General features: G+C 42.8%; 1 protein-coding gene across 16 annotated transcripts in view; it reads left to right on the plus strand.

Annotated features, from left to right (window-relative positions):
* The window catches only part of ZFHX3 (zinc finger homeobox 3), a 262705-nt gene that overhangs the window by 155345 nt on the left and 82517 nt on the right, over positions 1–24843 (plus strand). For 15 of the 16 annotated variants that reach the window (XM_082229254.1, XM_082229255.1, XM_082229258.1 and 12 more), the window contains 2 exons: positions 345–841; positions 18146–18220. In XM_082229254.1, coding sequence (XP_082085380.1) covers positions 345–841; positions 18146–18220 — 572 coding nt within the window. The remainder of the gene's footprint in view (positions 1–344; positions 842–18145; positions 18221–24843) is intronic. The other variant, XM_082229248.1, reaches the window with a different exon arrangement.

Raw genomic sequence — 24843 nt, forward strand, 5'->3', positions numbered from 1 at the left:
TTTAAAAATAAAATTGATATTATTTTAATAATCAATGCAGGGTTGTTGTTGTTTTAAAAAACTACTGCATTTATTATTATAAAGGATAAAAATTTTCTTAGCTTTTCCCCAATTTCCAGTATGTCCATTTCAGACCTTGGGAAATAAAAGGGGGAAAGTGGGGTTCTGTTTCCAGTTTCACCCTGTTTCTAGCTCAGGTCTTCATGCCTCAAGGTCTGTAGGAGCTTCTTTGGCCAGGACCCTTCTAGATGCACTGCTGTCATGGAGTGGGAATGAGTTGCTGCCCTCCACCCTGCTTGTTTCTGCAGAGCTTTTCTGACTGACTTTCTTCTTTCTCTGTGCAGTGGGTGGAGAGATCCCCCTGGACATGCGGCTTGGGGGTGGGCAGCTGGTGTCTGAGGAGCTAATGAACCTGGGGGAGACGTTCACGCAGACCAATGACCCTTCGCTGAAGCTTTTCCAGTGTGCCGTGTGCAACAAGTTCACCACAGACAATTTGGACCTGCTGGGGCTGCACATGAACGTGGAGCGCAGCCTGCCTGAAGAGGAATGGAAGGCTGTGATGGGGGACTCTTATCAGTGCAAGTTGTGTCGCTACAATACGCAGCTCAAGGCCAATTTCCAGCTCCATTGCAAGACTGACAAACACGTGCAGAAGTACCAGCTGGTGGCACATATCAAGGAGGGGGGCAAGGCCAATGAGTGGAGGCTCAAGTGTGTGGCTATTGGGAACCCCGTGCATTTGAAATGCAATGCCTGTGACTATTATACCAACAGCTTGGAGAAGCTGCGTCTCCACACAGCGAACTCCAGGCATGAGGCCAGCCTGAAACTCTACAAGGTAAGGAAGACCCAGTTTTTCACATGCTTTTGCTGTTGGGTGGGACAATGCAGAAAAACTTAGGCAGCTTGCCTTGAACACCAGTTCAGTTACATTTATTCCTAGATTGGCTAAGAGTAGCTTTTCCAGAAGGAATTCTGAGACTGGGTGCCAGTGCAAGGATGCCAGCGGACATGTAACCCACAGAGCTGCTACTCTTTCTATTGGCTCACCACCTGCAGCCCAATTCTAGGAGAGCCTTTTGTTGAGGAGAGGCAGTATTTGCAGATACAAGAATGTCACTTCCTCCTATAAGGAAGATCATTCTTTCGGTAGGGAATGTACATTTATGTGCGGTTTGTACTGAGGGGTGGGGTGACCTGGCTGTTTCTGTTCTTGTGGTGCTGTTGTTTGTTGCTCCCATGCCTATTAGTTGTGCTGTTGCATTCGTATTTTATGCCAGAAATGTGCACATCTCCTTAGCCTTTCTCAACATAGAGCTCTAAGGCACACAGGTGTTCATGGATCACACCTGTCATTTATACATCCTGTACATTGGTGTACCTGCAGCAAAGTGGCAGGCCAGAGAGGAGGGATGGTTGTAATAGGGCTCTGCTGCCAAGCAGGTTTTTCTCCTCCTCCAGTATATCCTCATTGCCTCTGTCTTACCTCTCTGTCAGCTGCTTCTGGCTGAAAATTTCTGTTCCCCCCGCCCTGCCCCCACGCAATCCATGTAGGCTAGAAACCGAGAAGCTCTGCATATACAGTAAATAGTCCTTTCACTTGCACGGCAGAATTGCTCCAGACATTTCTATTGATTTTCACTGGACTTAAAGCTTCACCTTTTTCTCTAATCATCCCATAATGGCTTTAGTATGAACAATCAGGTACAAATTGCTATAAATCTAAGCAGCTTCACTTCATGTACCTTCCACTCACTTATACATGCTGTCTTACTTGCTTTCATCTGTTTTCTTCAATTTTCTCTTCTACTTGTTCTGCCTCTCTCCAGCCCTCCTCCTGTTTGCTAAAGGGTGTTGCCCTCTTGGTGCTGGGTTCACTCTTATTCTCTCTTGGCTGCTGTTTGACTGTCTGGCCCAAAGTTGGCTATTGGCAGAGTAACCTGTTACTGAGTATTTGGCCTGGCATAACAGAGCTGCAGGTGCTTATGACTCCAAGTAGGCTTTGCCTGGTTCTGAAAATAAACCTAGGCTAAGTGAGTATGTAAATGTTCACCAGGGGATGACCACTGCAGGAGACTTTACTGATGTATGTTATTGTGTGCGAAGGGGCTAGTTGAGCTGCTTGGAGTAACAGCCAGACTGTGGAGCTATGTCAGCAATTAGACCTACATGGTCTCCCTCCAGGATGGGTGGGGAATGGGAAAGGTAGCTGGGGCAATATGATAGATCTTCTTGCCTATGCAGCGAGCTTCTGCTGATGTACCCTACCTGATGAGGATGCTACCCATGTACAAAACTGGTATTAAATCTGCAACTTCCTCCCAAACTCTTTTAAGGTATTCAAATTTTATATATGTGGAGGCTTCAGGCATTTGAGTCCTCCAGTTAGATAAAACTCCATGTCTCCAATTTCACCCACAAGGAAGGAGACTGAGCCTGACTTCCATGTCCTTTTAGAAATATCAGGCTTAGTCCTTCCCAGTTTGGCTCTAGTGTCAGGTAGTGTCCCAACCTGGTTAGATGGATTGGTTTGTAGTATTGTTAGAAGCACTGACATTATTAGGATGATGTGACTTAGTCTAGAAGAGGGGTCAGCAATCTTTTTCAGCTGTGGGCTGGTCCACCGTCCCTCAGACCATATGGTGGGCCAGACTATATTTTGGAAAAAAATATGAACAAATTCCTATGCCCCACAAATAACCCAGAGATGTATTTTAAATAAAAGCACGCATTCTGCTCATGTAAAAACACCAGGCAGGCCCCACAAATAACCCAGAGATGCATTTTAAATAAAAGGACACATTCTACTCATGTAAAAACACGCTGATTCCCGGACCTTCCGCAGGCTGGATCGAGAAGGCGATTGGGCTGCATCCAGCCCCCCGGCACTAGGTTGCCTACCCCTTGTCTAGAAGGAGTTGAGTTTGGATATTGGAATCAGGAATGTTGGGGATCATGCTGACAACAAAGTCTGGCTCTTCATTTTTGTTTCTGCCCCTGTGGCTCAGAGCCTGGGGAACAATCCTAGGGCCAGCTTTTCTTTTTTCAGGACCTTGAGTTGTCTATTGTAAAATGGAGATTGGTGGGATGTTTTCCTCTTGCTAATGTAATCCATTAGCCTGGCACATGCATAATCAGTTTAGAGTGCAGTTAACTGGATGTAATCGAGTTCTTGCCTCTCTGCTGGAGAAAATCCTTTCCAGATGCTGCCTGGGTGAGAGAGCTCAAGGCTTATCATACTTGCAATCCTCCTTACCCTGCCTTTTTGCCATTTTCCTTTTAAGTTGTTATTCCTTGGCTCCATGTATTGCATAAATGGTGCTAGGTGCCAGAAATGTGTGTGTGTGTGTGTGTGTGTGTGTGTGTGTGTGTGACTGACAAGTATCAGCAGAGGGACACTTGAAACCTTGCTCCTTGAGCAGGTTGCCTAGTGGGTTTTAGTGCTAATGAGATAGCCCTTGTGGCGCTGATAAGACGTTGGCAAGCACCACCTATGTATAGCTTCAGTGGCAAAGTGGGCACAAAGTTAAGGTGGATGTGTTGGAAAGCCTGGATGCAAAAGGTAAAGAAATGCAAAAGCAAACCATTCTTGCACGACAGGGAAATTAAAGACTTTTCAAACTAGTATTTGAAACCACTGAATAATTCAACACTACAGTTAAGTCTCCCAAAGAAGTGGACATTTTCATTTATTTATTTATTTGCTCCATAGCTTGTTAATGGCATGGATTCAAATGATGACCAATTTTACCACGCATGCAGTAGAGCAAGGCTGAGGAAACGTTGTGCCTCCAGATGTTGATGAATTGTAACTCCCATCAGCCTTAGCAAACGTAGCCTGTGGCCAGGGATGATGGGTATTGTAGTCCAGTAACATCTGGAGGGACAAAGGTTCCCCACACTTGAAGTAGCTGCTGCTCACGTTGCACATTAGGGTCATGCTGTCAGAATAGATTGCTTGCTTAATAGCTGTTTTTTGGTATTTAAATATTCCTAATTATTCTTTAATTTGTCCCTTAATGGGACTTTCTGCTCAATGGCTGATCCCCAAAAGCAGTTTACCAGCAAAGTCACCTTTTGTACATGTCAGGGGGCCCATTGGAGCTTGTGTTGGCACTTGTCATTACAAGTCTGAGAGTAGTCCTGTATCTTCCTGAGGTGGCAAAACTGTTGGAAAATAACTGAAAGTTGACACAGGTTGGACAAGAGTGTGGTAACTCAGATATTCTGTGTCCCTTACCTTTAAGCCGTTCCTAAGTAATACTATACAAGACAGGCTTCCTTCAGCAGTTCTGGATGGCCATTATAATAAGATTCCATATTCAGACAGACTCTGTATTTTTTTGGTAATCCCATTATATGTTAACTTGTCCCCTATACACAGATCCAAGGAGGCACTTCTCTTTGTACAGGATAGTGGGCTCTTCCCAAGTGAGAGGGTTCAGTGTTCGTTGAGTGACAACAATACATTGGTGACACATAAGGTGGCCTTTTTTGTTGTGGCAGCAAAAAGATCAGGAAGAAGGAACTGGATAAAATAGCCATAAACTATAAGGGAGATTCAGAGTACTAAATTGAAAATCAGTGTACATGCAGGGGCATCCCTGTTATCAGATATTTCACATATGTTTACTGTTTTTATTTGCCGATGTCTGAGTTATATTTTAAGTTGACTGTGATTGTATGGAATTGTCATGGCACAATAAACTTACTTTGATTTGATACAAGGCAGGCATCTACAGGTAAATAAGTTTGCCACCAGAACTGGAATTGAAAAAGAAACTCCTTGCACTTTTTGTTGAATGAAGCTGGAGAGATGCTGGCCCTGGGACAGCCTGCAGGAGTGTGTTGACTTTTCTTAGTGATGTGTGTTTCTTGCAACTCCATGCTCATGACTAGATGGTACATTGTGGGTAAAAGGAAGCAGTCTCTCCTTGCACCTTCATGTTTGCCATTAAGTTGTCTCTGCGGAACTCTCCTGTGTGGACATCTGGATATATCATGCATTGGTGCACTCTATGCAAGTTTTTTCACTTCAGCTGTCTTTCTACTAGCATGGTTTTCAGCCCTTTGTTTCTTTCCCCCAGATTATCCTCTTCAGGGAGGCCATATCTGTCTGTACTTTTACTGTCATAGCTAAGATAGATATTCCTGACTCTTCCCAAGAGTCAAGCATTGGCTCCTTGGTGAAGCGTTTTATATTTGCTTTGGCACATTGGACTTAGTAGATGGCTGAGTGTGCCTACTGAGGTCTGGAAGCCTTACTTGTCCCCAAGCAGCTGAATATTTCTTTGTGTGCCTTGCTCCTGTTCTTCCTCCTCCTCCTCCACTTCTTTGCTGTGGCTGTTTGCTTTCAGCAGTGGTGGTGGTGTTTCGTCCTGGATGGTCTTGTTGAGACCATTTGGCAGTGGGTGAGATGGTGCTCCAAATAAACTTCAGCTTTGTGTGCAAAATGAAGATGATAAAAGCACTGGAAATGTTTCAGAAAGCAGAAAGTGAATCCTCTCAACTGAGAGGATGCTAATTACACAGCTAATTAATCCAACAGATGTTACTCTCTCTTGGTGCAGATCATGCTAGTTAAGTAGGCTTCCTGCACTCTCTTCAGAATGCCTTGGCGTACATTCTGTGTTTATCATTTTAGGCGCTGGAGTGCCTGGAGCCTCTTTGAGGTTTCAGCCTTTAAAGCTGGGGGCAAAAGGATCTGCAGACATTACTGTAACCTGTGGAGACTCTCTCTTCCCTCAGCCTGAATCTTTTCCATCTAACAGATAATGTCCTCTAGGCTTGATGTGCTCTATGACATTCTTGTTTGCAAGTGATAGTAAAGGCATCAGTGAACAGGCATCAGTGTCAGGGGTTTGAACCCACCTAGGGTAGTAGAGCTCAATGTTCCTTGCATTGCCCTGCTTGCTCTTAAATTCTTTGGAGACTGACAGGCACTGAGCATCTCCTTAGCAAAGCCTTCAGTTAATCAGTCAGTTTACTGTGGTGGTGTTTATTATGAACATTTATATCCTACCTTTCCATCAGAATATTGTCTAATAATAAATAGAAAATACAGGAAAATACAAACTAAAAGCATTTAAAATTCACCATAAATAAAACATACCAAATAATAATACAACTTTAAAAGTAAAGGAAGCATATAAGAGCAGGAGAAATTAAACATCCTATTAAAATCACTGATGAGCCTCTGAAAAAGAGAAGTTTGGCCTTCATTGAGAGAGGGTATGCCATAGTCTGGGTGCAGCCACTCACAGGTTTCTACAAAATTATCCTCTATACTTTACTGAGGACAGAGCTGACCCACCCATGAAGCAGGGTGAAACAGCTGCCTTGGGTGGAGGTAGAGAAGCAGTGCCAGTATTAACACCAATTTTTGAGATCTTGAAAGACCTCACATGGTGTGGGAGATCTCCTGAGATCTTAGCAAGATCTTGCCATAAATTGGCACCAATACCGACAGAGATGGGTGGTGTGGTGGCTGTGTCAGTGGCACAGCTGAACAGGATGGTGCTTCCATTTCTTCTCAAGGCTATCCTTGTCAGAAGTGAATTTCTCTTGCATATCTTAATTCCTGAAAGACCACCTGCCCAGGAAGCAAGATCTTCAGGGCATGTTTAGCCTGGAGAAGAAAAAATGAAGGGGAGACATGATAGCTCTTCTTCAGATACCTGAAGGTCTGTTATGCAGAAAATAGAGCAGACTTGGGCATTGGAACTAATGGATGGAAATTGCGAAGAAGTGGATTTCAGTGAACATTAGGAGATACTAAGCTAGTGGAACAGACAGCCTTGGAAAGTGTTGGGTGTCCCTCCCCCCAGGTTGTCCATATGACAGGGATGCTGTAGTTGCAGAGTCCTACATTGCAAACCCTGCACTGAGCAGGGGTTGAACTAAATTTTTTCTAAGGTCTCATCCAACTCCAATCCTCTGTGTCACCATGGCCAAATTTGATATCACAAAGAAAAGATACAGTTGGTGCTCCAGCTGAAGTTGTGCAAATGCATTAATGCCAACAGTTGCCACCTGTATATCCAAACACAGACTAGAATCCTGGAGTAACCAAATTGCTAGCCTGATTCTTCAGGAGAGAATACTACGCGCTCTAAAAAAATCCTGGGATAGTCTTTCCGTGTGGGTTCATGTAGATTAGAAGCTTAAACATCATGGAAAGCACAACAGAACCCTTTGGGGCACCATAGGGCACTAGCCAAGGGGCCAGACAGAAGCCTCCCAGCACCACCTTTTGGAACCAGCTGTCCAGGTAAAACTTGAACCACTGAGCGACATCTCAGGAGGATACCCTGGGCAATAATGGTATCAAGTCAATGAAAGGTCCAGCAGAACCAATAGGGATGTATTTCCCTTTTCTAGTTCCTGGCATAGGACATCAGCTAAGGTGATCAAAATTGTTTCAATCCCTTAACCAGGTTTGAATATGGATTTAAAGTGACCTTGATAATATGTTTCATGCAGCTGAGAGACCATTTTGGAGCTGAGAGACCATTTTATGTTCAAGCACCTAGACCAGAAATTATTCAATTTAGTGGGATTCAGGGAAGGCTTTTTCAATAATGGCTTTTTTAGGCTTGGTGAAACCACACCCTTATGTAAGGAGGCATTTACCACTCTCCTTAATTAGCCAGTTTCTCCTCCTCACTGTTTTTACCAGTCAGAAAGGCCCAGGGACACACACACACATGGTAGGCCTCACCTGTCCACATCCTTGGGCTGTGCATATTGAAAAGTAAGAACAAGCAGTTGCTCTATGTTACCACCACAGAATGTACACTAAGACTAGTAACAATAGGTTACTGAGGATTCCTCCTACTCCCCTTTAAGGCTCATGAGGCAACAGGCCCGTGGTTACACAAAATAACTTCGCTGGATGAGACTGCAGGGCACAATGGCAATGGGAAAGTAAGTTTGCTTTGCCATCATTCTTGCCATAGCATAAGTCCCTAAATTGTGTTCTAGTTTGAGCTGAGTTCTGATTTGTCCCGAATGTGCAACTATATTTCTAAATCATTTGGTGAGGGACTGCGGGGATGTTTCGCATGACAGCCTTGCAGTTACTCCTTGAGGTGAGTTCACCTGCGCTTCCATGCCGGTGTGGGTGGGAGGGAGGTGCCTCTGCTGCCCCTCTGGACAGAAAGCAGGCCATTGTTGTTTTGACTGAGTATCTGAAGGTGGATTTTGCCTGAGGGCTGTTGTGGCTATAGGAACTGAGTCTCATGGAAAAGAAGGCAAAAGCCACAAACCCAGCAGGTGCTAGTAGCAGAAGAGCCGAAGAGAAGCACTTGAAAGGAGCCAGGAGAGAGAAATATGGTCCAAGGCACAGGAGTGCTGCTTGGGGTCTTGGAGCCTCCTGTAAATCACGGTTACTGCACTTGATTCAGCATAATTGATGCGGCCTCGTTGCCCACAGCTGATGAGGATTATATCAGCTTGGTTTAACAGTCTCATTTCCTACTCCCAGTGCACCCTTGTTTTAATGTGTTTCAGTTAATGAGGTAGAAGAGAGGATGAGGTGTTGCCATTTATACACAGCCAGAATCTGTGCAGAGACACCACCAGCACAGATACAGCTACTCTTGGGCATTGAGAAATCTATTGCTCACCTTCCAATGGATGTTTCTGGCTCATGGCAACAGGGGTTCTGTTGCAGGCCCCACCTGAACCATGTATAAGGCAAAGCATTCGGAGGGGGGGAGTGTTTGGATCCCCTGTGCACAAAGCCTTTGTAGCTGGAAGCAAAAGGCTTTGGTGTCTGGGGGTCTCAAAATCAGAAATGTGTGTGGAAGAGTTGAGGCAGAGCATAGCTTCCTACCTGCTCTCCAAATCCTATTATTAGGAACTGCTGCTGAGGTTGATGTTCTGTGGCTGTCTGTGAGGTCTTTGGCTGTGAGAAGGGTTTCTTGTGCCAGAGCCTGGGAGGTCTTTGAGTTGTCACCCTTAAAAACTGCCCTCTGCTGCTTTGGTAGGGGGTAGTGTTCTATCTGAGCAGCAGCTGCCTGCAGGTGGAAGGGACACCCCCTCCTCTAGTTAACATTCTGGTGTGAAGTGTCTATAAATAGTTAAGCTGCCTGTTATCTAAGTCCTGGCCTGGTGCCAGGCCTTGGCATCAGCTGGCTGCCAGCACAGCCCCCAAGGCCTGCCTATTTCAGCACTCCTGAAGGCAAAGCTGCTGTTGGTTTAAGCAGGAATTAAATAATTACCACGTCTTAGCTCTCCCCACCTTCCCTGGGCTGACACTATAAATTGTCAGCCTGCTTGTATTTAATGCGAATTATGTCATATGGTATCCCCTTTGATTTTGACATGCCTCAGTTTGTAAATACATGAGCCTCTCAAAGGATTGTGGTTAGCCTCGGGGGGCTGAGTGGGGAGCAAGCACAATGCTTGCCTCTTTCAACAGGCGGAGTAGTGCCTGGCATGGAAAGTGCTTGCTGCTGCTCAGCATGTGACGAAGGGAGGTTGTAGGAGAGCTGGAGAGCCATGGAGTCCCCACCCCCAGCTTGGCGGGGATCCTGTTGTGCGGTGCTGTGGCTGTTTGCCTTCATGAGGCTTCTCCAAAAATGTGGGTTCCCAGGCAGATGTGTGCTGCAACTGTGCAGGCATATAAATGAGCTTTGCATGAGGCAGCTCCTTATTTGGCTTCAGCAAAGTACAGCAGAAACAGTTGGGGCCAGATGTGTGAGATTCTCTTGCCAAGCAAGTGAAGGCTGTCTCTTCAGCATGCTTTTCTGAGCCCTGTTTTCATGTTTGCATTTTTTAGTTGCTACAGGAAGGGGGCTTCTGAAACTTGACCTTAAAGTAAAATGCAAAGCTGTGATTGTAAGAAACAGTGGTTACAAGCTGGGTGTAAACCAGGCTTCCTCAAACTTGGCCCTCCAGATGTTTTTGGCCTACAACTCCCATGATTCCTAGCTAGCTGGACCAGTGGTCAGGGATGATGGGAACTGTAGTCTCAAAACATCTGGAGGGCCTACTTTGAGGAAGCCTGGTGTAAACAGGTAGTTTAAAAGTATTATTCTGGGATATTCTCCACAGAAAAGTGGTGGAAACCAAACAAATTTTCTAGACTTGAGACTGATAATAGATTCCTTAAAATGTGATTCAGTGAGTGGTGGTCTACTGGGGTCAGAAAGGGGTCTTTTCTCTCACTGCATGGCAACCACTACAAACAGGGCAGGTTCTTGAGTGACACTGAGATGTACCAAAATCATATTTTTAAATGCCGTGGATCGGGGGCTTACAAAGTAATTCCCCTTAAAGTCAGGTCAGCTGGGCCTAGGGAACCATCTTAAAATGTGACTTGGCTCCTTGAACCTAAGAAGAGCCTGGTTGCTGAAAGTCCAGCTTATCTTGTCTCCTGTCTTCCCATAAGCAGGGCATGAAAACAACAGCCCTTCCCAACTGTGGCCCTCAAGCAACTTTCATTCAATAGCAACCCATGTCTTCTAAACAAGGAGGGTTCATTTAGCTCTGGTGGCCAACAGCAGTTGATCGGTGCATCCTCCCATTATTTTGCCTAGTTAGAAAGCACGTCAAAGTGCAAGTAGATAAATAGGTACCACTCTGGCGGGAAGGTAAACGGTGTTTCCGTGCGCTGCTCTGGTTCGCCAGAAGAGGTTTAGTCATGCTGGCCACATGACCCGGAAGCTGTACGCCAGCTCCCTTGGCCAACAAAGTGAAATGAGCACCACAACCCCAGAGTCGGTCATGGACCTAATGTTCAGGGGTCCCTTTACCATTAAACAAGTGGCCACCTCTGTATATTGTGGCAGCAATTCCCACAAGTTAATAACAGAGACAATTAGGAGACAACAAACCCAAAAGTTCAAAAAGGAGTGGGAAATTTATAAGGAATATTTTAAAAAAACAGTGCCCTCAAATCAAAACCTGGACATGCTTTGATTAATTTTCGCAAATTACAATATGGATTAGAAGTACAGTGGTATCTCGGGTTACATACGCTTCAGGTTACATACGCTTCAGGTTACAGACTCTGCTAACCCAGAAATAGTACCTCGGGTTAAGAACTTTGCTTCAGGATGAGAACAAAAATCGTTCGGCAGCGGAAGGCCCCATTAGCTAAAGTACCCAAACAGTTTAGCTTTTCATAGTGGACTGCAGGCCAAACTTCAAAGACTCTCCCCAATGGAAAAGGGGTTATTGATGGCTTCCGAAAGCCCTTGATGTTATGGATATGTGGAAATCCTAAATGCTAGTGTTAACCCTGTATGTATGTATGCATGTATGCATGAATTATTATAATATGAGCAACTAAAATTGCTAGGCATTCTACAAAAATTTAAAGCAAAGGCTCTGCCTGCAGGCTTACAATTGAAAGCATACCATAATGGTAGAAAGGTGTTCTCTGAGGTAGTGGAATGCTTTGTGCACAGTAATAGTTAGCTTGTGTATCTTAGCAGGTCATGGATCTGTCCCACCACTTTCTCAATTGTGCACTAGGGTAATATGTTCTTATAATATGAATCTGATGGTGTGCTAGTGCCCCTCATAAAAAAAACATTGAGATGAAAACCAACACTACCTTCTTGATCAGCAAATGTAAAATTTGCCACATGTCTGATCTCCAAGTTATTGGCTTACAATTTAACATTGCCTATGCAGGTGGATTGCTGCCGTGAGTAAAGAAAATAGCCAAGTTGGGCCTTCACTTTAGTTGGATGCCTCTAATTTGCATGTTTTAGCATTTGCACATCTCTTCTGTGAACATGGTTAATGATAAAACTAGTTGGCTGGGCTACTGAGTGTTTCACTGAAACAATTGCCCCACAAGTAGGGATTGGAACTTGGGTCTCTCCAGTCTCAGTCTGATGCTGTAACTGCTAAAAATTCATAGCATGGATGTTCTGATCCTGGAGGGACCCTAAACGCAAGGGAAACAAGCCAAGGTAAAGCGTTGGGACTAGGGCTTCCCAGAGGAGACTGATTGCAGCAGAGGCCCAAGGGAGACTGAGAGATGCCCCTTCCTGGTCACTTGCTAGGTTATAAGGTACACCTGGTCTCTCTCAGGCTTTTCCTTCCTCCTAAGTAGACTCCTATGGATGACGTCTCCTGGCAACTAGGGTCACATCTACATGGTACATTTAGAGCACTGTTATGACACTTTAACAACCATGAAGAATCCTGGGAACTCTAGTTTGTTAAGGGCATTGAGAATTGTAGCTCTGTGAGGTCAGTACCCTTAATAAAGTACAGTTCCCAGAATTCTTTTTTTTTTGGGGGGGGGAGCTATGATTGTTAAAGTGGTATAAGAGTGCTTTAAATGTATGGTGTATTGGGTGTGGATATGACCCAAATGTGAATTTCCTGCCGTTGGCTCTGTATTTCCCACATGGCATGAAGAGGTATAGTTGGGTTGAGGCATGGAGGGGTTTACGTTGAGGACTGGCAAGATGCCTCAGGGTAGCTGAGTACTACCCAGCTACTGGGTAGCTCAGTGGGGGCTCAGTGGGCTATCCAGAATTGCCACTGGGGGCAAGGACTTTATGCTGGGTCCCAGAACTCCAACTTGGATGAGTGCCTACTGAATACTTTTGTATTCTAGCACTGCTCTGAGATAACTCCCTATAATCAAGTTCATGCACTCATTGGTAGGCACTGTGCATTTATTACTATCTCATTTCTTAGAATGAGATAGGCCTTTGTTTGGCCTCCAGAATATATGCCTTTGTTTCTGTTACGCACCATCAATTGGTTGCCCAGTGACAATATAGCTACTATATGCATTAAATAAATGACTTGAAGTAAATGTGTTTATTGGGAAATGAACAACCCAGAAGAAAATCTGTTGTGCCTTTGACTGAGCGTAGGATGGGAGAAATTGGGACTGATTCGTTCCAACAGAATCAAGTCTCACAAAAGTTAGTGACCATAGTTCAAGTGGCCTTTGTTTCCCAGGGAGGGTTGCAGAATTGCCCCCGCTTATGTGGACCTGTTTCAACTTGCATGATGAACCTTTCCGATGTTGTGCTCCTCAGTTGTCCATAAACTAGTGACCCCTTCAATAGGCTGGATCTCATGTGTCTTGGAGCTTATGCAGCAAGTCCCTGGTCTCACTTGAATGTCCAGCTAAAGCTGCCTTTGTCAGGTGCTTTGGGACTGAGGGGCTCTATGGGCTTCTTGGTATTCTGCCTTTATCCAAGACCGGCCCATTGAAGCTACTCTGGGGTCATTTCTGGAGTGCTTCTGCTTTGGGGTTCCCAGTAGAAGCTTATCTCAGAACAAGTTGTGTGGGCAAGGAATTGGGGGTGTTAGCTGGTTTCTAGATCTAGTTGGCAAAGTGCTCCTTTAGTGAGCAGTGGACACAAATAGGCAGAGCAAGAGAGCACTACCAAGATTTGATTCACACTACCTTTTCATCTCCTGGCTGAACCTCCAGATTTCTAAAGACACAAAGTTGTTCTGATAAAAAGTAATTAATCCATGCAACTTGCTTATTGCCAGATGGTATATAGACAGGAGGTTTGTATGATTCTGACAAGGGTGTTTGTGTGATAAGTAGAAGACAGGATGTAAAACCTTAAGAGCTGAAGTGATGAAAATCTTTTGTTGAGGTTTAATGTATGCAAGTGTTGAAGCCAACCCCAGAGCTGAATCAGGATATCCCAGAAATGAAGCATTCCTAGTCATGTCTTTCTTTCTTTCTTTCTTTCTTTCTTTCTTTCTTTCTTTCTTTCTTTCTTTCTTTCTTTTTCTTTCTCTCTCTCTCTCTCTCTCTCTCTCTCTTTCTCTTTCTCTTTCTCTTTCTCTTTCTTTCTTTCTTATTTATTTTATTTATTTATGAATGATTTACTTTTGGATGTATACTAAATGCAAGGATATGCAAGATTGGCAACTTGTATTTTTTAATAAAAAAATAGAGTAAATGTGAAGGCATAATACTGTTTCAATAATGAAATACTTTATTTTTTAAAAAAATAACACCTCATACTCACTCATATTATTCCTGTTGTATTTTTCTTGAAAAATATCCTAGGAAGGAAATTCCACAACCTTTCTAAGTTCTGCATAATTTTTTCCTAATACTTAATTTTTTTGGTAGATGTTGATATCTATCCAAGCTGCCTAGTTTTAACAGAAACCCAAGCTGGTCTGTTTACAGCCTTCCCCTTCTGCATATCCATCTCTTGTGGAATGGATACTGTTGTTGTCTTCTGGTTTACTCATTAGATATTATTAGGTTTATTTATTGAAAGAATTTTTATCCAGAATGTGGTCTGAATTATTGACTGATGATGATCAGTCTACTACTTCATGAGGTTTTCAAATCCTGGTTAAAGGACAACTCAGTTACTGTTGCTGCTGCTTTAAGGTTCAAGTACAGTTAAGGCTGGAGGGGGGGATTTGTTCTACGGATTGGAGGAAGTCCCTGAACCTGCTGCATGCTTACTGTCTTTTGATTACAACTTCTTTATCATTATGACTCCGGCCTTCATCAGCCCCTGAACAGTCCTTTCAGATCTTGATGGCCATTGCAATGGTGTGTGCAGCAGTGATGTGGCACAGAAAAGCTTTTGGAAGGAAAATCTTTTTATATATATATATATATATATATATATGCTTTCGTAGATTTTCACGGGTATAGGAATGCAGGTTTTGGTGTCTTCGGGTGTCTTCCCGTGTAAGAGTCGGGGTGTCTGTGCGACGTTTCGATATCCCTCAAGTAATTAAGGAACAAAAGAAGAAAAGGCACACTAATCTAGGAACTTCCTCTCTGCCCAGAACGTTGTAGGCTATACACCACACCCCTCAACAGTATTTATAGGAACTCAAACACCAGACTCTGCTCTGTTCCAGTAACAAGAAGCCGAAAGCACCAGCCTGAAGATGACGAGTGAGACCTCGTCGAAACGTCGCACAGACACCCCGACTCTTACACGGGAAGACACCCGAAGACACCAAAACCTGCATATATATATATATATATATATATATATATATATATATATATATAATATTTATTAAAAGTTTAAGAATTACAGAAAGAAGTAAAAAAGAAAGAGAAAAAGTAAACAATACAAATCAATACATTACAGTACATATAAAAAAACAAAGGACACAATACATCAAAACAAAAACAAAAGCAAAAACAATTAAAAACACATCCAATATTTACATATCTTTATCTTTCATTAACTTGTTTCATCGACCTCACACCTCCCTTTTTGTGTTCTAGTTATTAATTATTTCAGCAAATCCTTTCCATCTTTCACTGTTTTCTGTCATTTAATTATCTTAATTTATTTTAACCTTATCTTACCATTAAAACCCTAAAATTTATACTTAACTCCTTATAACATTTCTACTAAAGCCGTGTAATTTCATTCCAACATTTTTCTAACACTCATTAATTTTGCAATATTTCTCTAAATAAATTTTTAAAAACCTTTTTCCAATCTTCTTCCACTGTCTCTTCTCCCTGGTCTCGGATTCTGTCAGTCCTTTCTATCAATTCCATATGGTCCATCAACCTGGTGATCTTCTGTCCGAGGCTCTTAACTCTTTTCCATGTCCCTTCTGCAGATCTTCTTCATATTTATACATGCACTTTACTTTATCTTCTGCTGATCTTGTTCTTAATTTCCTTCCTTTGGCACTGAGGAGTAGATCTCGGGGAAACTCCAACCTAACAATGTCTTTATTCCTTCTCGACAGGTCAGCCCATTCTCCATAGTCAGAACTAAAGTCCAAAAGATATTTCAGAGCGTGTTTCAGAGTCCCTCCAAAGCTAAAGGCCCCCACAACTCCAATCTCCCCCTGACCCAAATCCAGATCCCAAAAGCCTGAACATCCCTGCATAAGGGGATCTATCCAACTTTCCTTCTCCAGTCCAAGCGGGGCTCCATCCCACCAAATCTGGCTTTCTCTAGATTCAATCATAAAAGGCGACAGCTTATGTTCATCAAATTGCCTCTGTAAGGCCGGGGCTCTCTCCACTTGAATTACTTGAGGTTCAACAACAACTTTCTCCTTCGTCTTCTCCACAGCTTGCCATGTCAAAACAGATTCCTGAATCAATTCCTGAGCAGTTTCTGTATAGGTATTCACTTTTTGTCCCAAATCAGTCATTTTTTGTCCCAAATTGTCAATTTTAATAATCATCACATCTGTCTTCTCATGAAGCTGTTCCAATAAAGCACTTGTCTTGCAAAATGCAATCACTAAGGCTTCTTCTGTCAACATTCTTGTCCAAGGTCAATCTCTGATTCTCACGGTCTTTAATCTCTGCAGCTGGAAAATTCCCCAGCTCCACTCCTGCAACAGTTTCAAAAGCTCCCTCTAGGGGAAACAATTTCTATTTGTATCTGTCCTTTTTAAGCGCAGATCCAGCAACAAAGTTAGTTTCGATTTTCAGTTACTTTTTTGCTGCTTTTTAAGTGCAAAAGGAAACATTGGAAACAATATATTTCTCTTATTTAACTATCTGTCAACATACGTTTTATTCACAGTCAATGAACATTCCCAAAACGTCGATCTTACTGGCAGCCCGTTCCCAGGTTCAGAACGGTGGTAATTTATCTTTCTTTACTCTTTCTCCTGCAGGCTTAGGCGATCTAAAATCCCCCCCCCTTCTCCTGCTTCCAAGGGGGGGGGGTTAGTAATTTTAACCGATGAAGATTTAATCCTTTACAAAAGGCTTTCCAGACTTTAGCTTGCAACGTCTTTGCTTCAATCTATTTACAAAAGAGGAAGGTGGACTTGCTGTTTGAAACCTTCCCATTTCGGTGCCAAATTAAGATGTTTAGAGATCCAATTTTCCGTTCTACTCACGGGTAGTTGTTTAGAGTCCAATTGTCCACAGGAAAAAGTCAGCGCTCTCCGGCAACAGCAATGCGGCTTCACTCCGTGAAAGAAGCAGTCGATTCGAAGCACCGCGCTGCTCACCCCACGTTGCTCCGGATCCCCGAAACCGGGTTTCCCCGCGAGTAGGGGAGGCGCAAAAGGTGCCAGCCGAATCCCACGTCCACAGGCTTCTCCCGCCTGTGGTTTTTAGTGGGTCTCCGCCTCGCCGCGGCGGTCCAGACCCTGATTTCCACGGAGCGGATTCCTCCCTATCAGAGGAAATCCGCCATTGCCGGAGGCGCTAACCCGGAAGTCCTGGAAGGAAAATCTTTTCACTACTAGAAAATTATCTACTTTAAAAATGTTTCATTAAATTGACTGATAACAAAATGAATGAACACAATACAGATCAAGTGGGGGCTGGAATGGATACAATGCCAATCAAATCTAAAACAAAATCTTAATTAACTTTTTCCAGGTGACTTTCACTAGAAAGCACAAATATTTATGCACACAGGTATAACAAAAATAATATGTTAACAGTTTTCAGAGCTTAGTCCCCCTGCCCTTTAAAATCTAGTCAGGGATGTGTGTTTCTATTGAGTTTGTTATGTTTTAAAACACTTTAAAGTATTAATAAAATAACAATAACATTTAAACCATACTTTGTGAACCTTATTGATTCCCCCAGCCCCCACCAGTCAAATATTTAAGTTTGATTACTTTTGGCTATTGGAATCTTTTTAAAAGATAGCTCGGCAGCATTTAAAATTAACTTGATATGCTGTAGTTTTTGTTTACTAAATGTGGGACAAAGAAACATGTGAAGCAGGAAACATCCCCCCCCCCTCAAATTCCAGTTCAAATTGTCCTGGTGCTGGAATGGGTGTTGTGTGGGGGAAAGAGGATTTCCCATGTCTGGATCTCTCTTCTAGCTAGGCTACATGCTTGTTGAAAGCTTGCACCCGAGGCCAGAGGAGAATAACGCTAGCAGGTCATTTAACCTCTTTCTGAAAGAAGCAAGGCAGGAGAGCCCAGCTGGACTCCACGTAGCAACCTATCAAAGAGGTGGCATGAGAAGAGTACAAGTATCCTTATACAGTATTTCTGACTACAGTAATACAGTCCTTGGTTTGTCCTGTCTTATAACACCCACACTCTGAACAAAACAGTGAGGTAGAAGGAAACTGGGAGGCATCCAAACTAGAAATTGTAATGAATGGCCCTTTATCTACCCTCACAGTGACCAGCTAAATGTAAATTTAGGCCATGACTGTGTCAAAATTTCTAGACATGATAAATGATTGTGTCTTAACAGTTAGCCATGGAACCGACAAGAGGAGAGGCGACTCTTGATTTAATCCTATATGATGCCCTGGATCTGGTGCAAGATGTAAGTGTTGTTGAACTGTTTGGAAACACTGACTACAATGCTAACAGATTCTACATGCATACATGCATACTGTCCAAAATGTGTTAACATAATAAATTGATTTTCAAAGGAGGAGATGGATGGATGGATAGATAGATAGATAGATAGATAGATAGATAGATAGATAGCTATGGCTGGGGAAAAAGCAAAAAAGGAGAGAGAGCCATAGAGGTTTTAAAAAACGTATTATAGTAGAGGCTCCAATAAATTGTATATTGTAAATTAGAATGAGCACAAACCAGTCCAAAAACCCAATGTCATTAAATAAGAGTAAAGGTGGCTGTAAGAGGCAAGAGATATTCCTTTTAAGAAGTAGAAGTCTTGTCCAAATATGGAAAATAAGAACACAAACTCTGTAAATGCAAATATGAATTGTCAATAGTGCAAGTAAATAAGGAATTTTGAGGAGCAGTTGCTATAGATATAAAGAAAGTTATAAATAAATCAGAAGTAGGAAAACAACTAGATGGATTTTTAGATGATACACATGTGAAAGGATTGCTATAGGAGGGCTGGAAGGCTGCCAAAAAGCTAAATCAACCTTCTACATCTATATTCAGTACAGATGCTGGAGAAACACCTATATTTGGACCATCATTTTAGGAGGAAGAGGAGGCACCTAACCAACAAACAGTAGTTTTGGTAGTAGTATTGGTTAAATACTGGCAAGTCATTAGGGCTGTATTAGTGCTGAGACACAATAGGTGTGCTTTTCACAAGCAAGTCTCCCCCCCCCCCCGGCTATTGTTGCACCCCTTTGTGTGACTAGGATGTAAAATTGTTTCTGAGGGGGACATAATCTGGATAAGAGAATGTGTTCTGTTGCCAAGGCTATGGGGTAGGGCTGATCCAGTTATGCTTGGTTGACTAGTTGGGGCACAACGTGGTGTGTGTGTTCATCTGATTGTGCATCCACTTTCTGTTTCTCCTGGTTGTGACCAGAGGCGGGTGGAGACTTGTTTTGCAGTGCTGGTGGGCAACAAAACTGCCAACATAGCTTGGTAAGCCAGCTAGCATTGGCCAGGCTACCTGAGCAAAGAAGATGTGTTTCTTCTGATGCTGCTTGGGGAGGAGAAAGGAGGGAAAGAAATCATGTGCGTAATGGCTGTGAAAACACATGACAAAATACTTGAAAGAGTAGAAGATAAAATGTTTTTTTCTACTATTTTCCACACCTCACAACAAATTGGCATGACACACTATCCTTTAACAGACATATGCAGCATCTGCAATATTAACTTGCCAGGGGACTGAAAGATGCTCAGTATTACACCATGAAGATGGGGGGCAGGGAGTCCAGGGGAAAATGCATGAAATTACACATTTCTTGTCCCATCTTCCACTTAATTTATAGGAAAGCATTATAAAGACCAGAATAGCCAAATATAGACAGGAGTAGCTGCCTAGATGCTAAATTGGTGTGTGTAGGTATCCAGAGCTATAGAAGCATTATCTTTGACAATAAAGAGTTAGCTATCTGCTGTGTGCATTCCTTTGACTGGGAATATTAGCACCCCAGTGGTCCAGAACCAGAATCTCTTCTACAGAAGATCTGTGATTTTAATTTAACGTATTTATTAAAACATTTATATTCTGCCTTTCTGTTGGGGATTCTTAGTTATAAAGTTTAAAGCAATATTTTAAAAGTCATATATAACAGAAAGAGGCAGGGAAACACAGAGAAGATTTGTTTCAAGTGCAAAGTTCCCTTGAAAAGTCAGGTTTTAGCTGCTTACCAAAAGACAAGCAATGAGGCTAAATAGATAGGTCTGCTTGGGGAGGATGTTCCACAAGTTAGACACAGCAGTCACTAAAGCCTCACTTCATGGGTACTGTCAAATGATGAATGAGTCTGCTCTTGACAGTTCCTGGTGCATTTGGAGATTCTAGAGATTGAACCAGAGACCACTGGCAGCAAAGCATGTGCTCTACCCTTAAGCTATGGCTCCTAATGATGGGGATGCTGTTAAGGATGAATCATCTGTAGTGGAGAGCAGCAGATTGTTTAGCACTTAAATGGGATCTAGGATATCTAAGGTTGCCCTGAACTGGCACATTATAGGTCTTGCCTCAGTTTTCCCAACTTCCCCAGGATAATGAATTTTGCACACAAAGTTGATGGTATACACGTATTAAATTATATGGTGAGCTTCAGACGTCTTCATGCCAGCAGCTGAGAAACAAGTACTGTTAACTCTGAAGACAGGATTAGATCTGTGCTCTAGGTGTTATTTCTGTTAACTTCCAAGTGAGTGTGTCCATCTTCCAGAGCTACTACACTAGTTTGTGGAGCTAAAATGTATGCTGAATTTTCACCAACAAAAAGTGTCAGGTTAAGCTTCATCCCCCAATACCTTTCTTTAAAAACTACTTTTATTAATTATTAAATTTCTACCCCATCCTTCCTCCCAAAGGTGGTATGGTAAAGTAGCAAAGCAATATAATTAAAATATTAAGAACATCTAAAAATATTTTAGATGTGCTGTTTGCAGCTTGTTAGAAGCTTCTTGGTTCTATGTCAATTTACAAGCTAGGTAGTTTGGGATCACATAGACAAAAATAATGATACAAAGTCATAGTGCAACCAGTCATATTTGTATTGTCACAGAGCAAAATCAGAGTAAGGGCAGGAAGCATTGCCTTCACTCTAAATGGACTGCCTAGTAATACTACCTAGCCAATCAGGTGACTTCATGAAGCCAAATCAGAGTGAGGGCAATGCTTCCTGCATCTCTTGCTGGATATTTTAGCCTATTTTGCAGGCTTCCAGAAAAATTGGATAACGGTGGTAGGGATGGGAACTTTATAAGAGGCATGTTTTTTTCATAAAATGTGTACTCCCCATCAGTTCAGCCTTGCTCATAAACATAGCGTGATCATTTAGGTGAACCAACCTGCTGTAAGGATTTGTAACTTCTGAGAAGACAGTCACATTTTTATGCTTAGGAATTGAGGAGATTTATCCCAACATTTGTTTTCCTGCCTTCTCTCATTGTGGCCAAAGAGCTGTGGAAGCCCTCACCAAAGAAATGGTCAGGTTCAAGGTACCTTCTGCATACATTCTTTGCCCCCTTCTAGCGTGTTCATAGTTCCATACCATTATTCTGCAAGGAGGCTGGCATGTGCACACCTGAAAGGGATGGTTTCTGCTTCTAGGCCTCTTGATCTTGTTGCTGCTGCTGGCTTCTGGTCTTTCCACTGTGCAGCCTAAGGGGCCCGCAGCCCAACAGTCTTCTGTCTTTCGGAATGGCTGTAGTGAGTGATTAATTAGGATTCTGTGGCCTGCTGTGCAATTGGGGAAGACTTGCTTGGTCCCATCTCTACTGCTGCGTGTCCACCTGTCCCTGGGGAGGAGGCCGTGTTGCTCTCTGAAACCTGCATGCAGAGCAGCCTCGTTAAGGACTGATCTGTTTAGCTGGCTTGTGCTGCAGCCGGGCTCTTGCCTCCCTCTGGGCTTTAGCCCCTCCTCATTAAGCCAGTTGGGGCTATTGATTGGGCGTTTGTGTTTGGAAGAGTCTTACTTACTCCATGCATTATCTTGACAGATTGATCAGACCTGATTGAGAACCTCTTAAAGGAACGAACAGCTGTAATGGGAAAGTTGGACTCTGTCATCCGTTAGGGTGATTCTGGGAGCGAGAGGAACAAGGCTGACATCTTGGAGCAATTGTATTTACAATTAACATGGCTGAAAACGATTGCCTCTATTGATCCCCCCTTCCTGCAATTACAGCCCCATTGTTTACATTCCAGCACTTCAGTTATAAAAAGGAAATTCAATAATTATTGCATTATTTAAAGTTAAAGTGCCACAGAGTTTGCTGGCTGTGCTTGCTGGTTGATTTAACGTTCAGTAAAATCTATGCTGAGCTCTCCATCTTTAGGCTGAGCAATATTGGCTTTTAATGAGGCTTCAAGGGTGGAGCAAAAATCCACCTGCCGGCCGTGTGTTTCTGTTGTTTATGGGGGATCCTGACAGAGACTCCATTGCATGTAGGTGTTGGTAGAGGAACAAACCTTGGGCCGGCCAGCCATTTCTGTATTGCAATGGTTGGGGGAAAGCAAAGGGGTGAGCAATCTGAAATACTGCCCTAAAATAGATTTACCTTTTGGTTCTGTGGAAGGGGCAGAAGAAGGGTTTAGAAGTCCCAGCAACAGCAGCACCTTTGCTTGCTTCTGCCACTCTTAGCACAGGCTTCACAGAGCAGTTGTCCATGGGGAGATGGTTGACTACTGCTTGCTGCAGTGACAGTTGCAGTTGGGGTAGAAGAAGCATAAAAGTGTTGGGGTAGAAGAAGCATAAAAGTGAGTTCATTTTTAAGTCCTGGTTTTATGTGTCTTAACTGTGGTGTTCAGTTAATCAATAGTTTCTGGCACTTGCTGCGGAGACCTCTGTTCCCTTTCTCTAAAACTGCTTTGCATGAATTATGCTTAGTTCCTTGAGCCACCTTTTTGTTGACTTTTAATGTATACCTTAATGATGGAGAAACCACAGAGGCCTGAGAGTGGACACATTTGGGAAAAGCTGAGGGCACCATGTGAAAATTTTCTTGGCCCAGAAGAGCGGAGATGTCCTGCAATGTACAGGGGCATGTCTGACTCTACTGCATGCAAAGTTGAAGATGCAACTCCCCCTTGAAACAACTGTGTGTAGCCTACCTTCACTTGTCTCTATGCAGTTGTCCTAAAATTTTGGCAACATGAAGGTATCTGGGCCCAATATATGACCTTCACAGAACCTACTGAGTGATTTTACTGCTATAGGTTGAACCCAAAGCTTCTCACCTGCCCTCTTTGTCTTCTTTCCTCATGATAAGCTAGAGTTGGGGAGCCTGTGGCCCTCCAGCTTCCGTCATCATTGACCATCCATTGACCATGCTGACTGAGATTAATGGGAGTTGGTGTCCAACAACTTCTGGAGGGCCAGTCCTGGGAAAGCAGAATCATAGTCAAGGAACTGGCTTTTCAGTTCAATCAGTATGTATAATTCTGTCATTATCCATTGCCTTTAGCCTTCATTGCTTCCTTCTGTAGATTTACCAGTTCACAGTGCACCAATCGCAATAGAGGCCACAACTGGCAGACAATACCCACACACCTGTCAGCTTCTAGAGTCCAGACCTAGCAGCCCAAAATAGTTTTGGTCTTGCCCACACCCAGCCCAGCATCCTCTAGACCTGCTTTCTCCTTGACTTCAACCCCTGTGTCTTACTTTGTTCTACTGGACTCCTCATCTGCCTTATAAGTGCTGCTTTCTCCTTCCCCTCCTGAGCTTTAAGTTGCGTGAAGTTTTTTCCACAGCCATATGCTTGGTTAGCCCCTTTGGGGTTTTCTTCTCTGACATTTTTTTTTAAAAATGATATTTATTACTTTTTCAACATTTTCAACACACTACTACAAACAAAAAAGAAAAGAGAAAAAACAACACAAATACAATACAAAAACGCTACATGGACTAACAAAACAAAGCAAAAACCAACAAAAACAATTTAAAAACACCTCAAACATTTTCAATACAGTATCTTATATTTCATTCACTTATTTCCAGCGACCTCCACACACCTCCCTTTTTGTATTCCACTTCTATTAATTGTTTCAGCAATTCCTTTCCATCTTACTCTGTTTTCTATCCTATAATTATCTTAACACATTCTTGCCTTATTTTTCCTTTAATTTTCTATTAGTCTATTTATACTTAATTCCTTATGACATTTATACTAAAGCCATATAACTTCATTCCAACATTCTTCTAACATTCCTTAATTTTACAATATTTCTATAAATAGTCTTTAAACTTTTTCCAATCTTCTTCCACCGACTCTTCTCCCTGGTCTCAGATCTTGCCAGTCATTTCCGCCAATTCCATATAGTCCATCAACTTCATCTGCCATTGTCCAACACTTCAGTGTTTTCAAGAAGCAGCCATTCTCTCAACCAGCAAAAAGCAGATGGTTCACAACGAAATTTAAAGGTCTGGCAGGGCAGGTCCACCTCCTTCTTTGGCATCTATCAATATCTTAAGTTTTACTCGAGGCTTCCTGCCCTGCCAAACAACTCTGAAAACATCCCTCTGCCACCTCCTGAAACAATCCATCTCATCCAAAGCTTGCAATGTTTGAAACAAAAGCAACATCCCCAGCAACCCAGCAGCCCTCATCCCCACCACAGTAACTCGGCCCAACAGTAACAACTTCTGATTTGTCCATATTTCCAAATCCCCCTTCTCTTCAATCCAACATCCTTCACAGTTATCCTTAAACAGATTCACATTTTTGGCGGTCATACTAACCCCCAAATACCTCTCTTTCTCAACCGATGTTAGTCCTGTCGCCTCCTGAAACTCTGTCAAGCTTTCCTTTTCCAGTTCAGATAGGGCTCTGGTCCTCAAATTCATCTGTTCTTCTTTAAGTTCAATCATAACGAATGTCAGCTTATGTTCATCAGGTTGTCTTTGTATGGATGGGACTCTTCTCTCCAGTTGTATTGCTTTAGATTCAGCAGCAAGGGTTTTTTCCCTGACTTCATCTGCAGTTTGCCGTATCAGAGTAGATTCCTGTGTCAGTTTCTGAATTGGTATTCACCTT

This window comes from Podarcis vaucheri, assembly GCF_965113315.1.
Source record: "Podarcis vaucheri genome assembly, chromosome: 7".
Lineage (NCBI taxonomy): Eukaryota > Metazoa > Chordata > Lepidosauria > Squamata > Lacertidae > Podarcis > Podarcis vaucheri.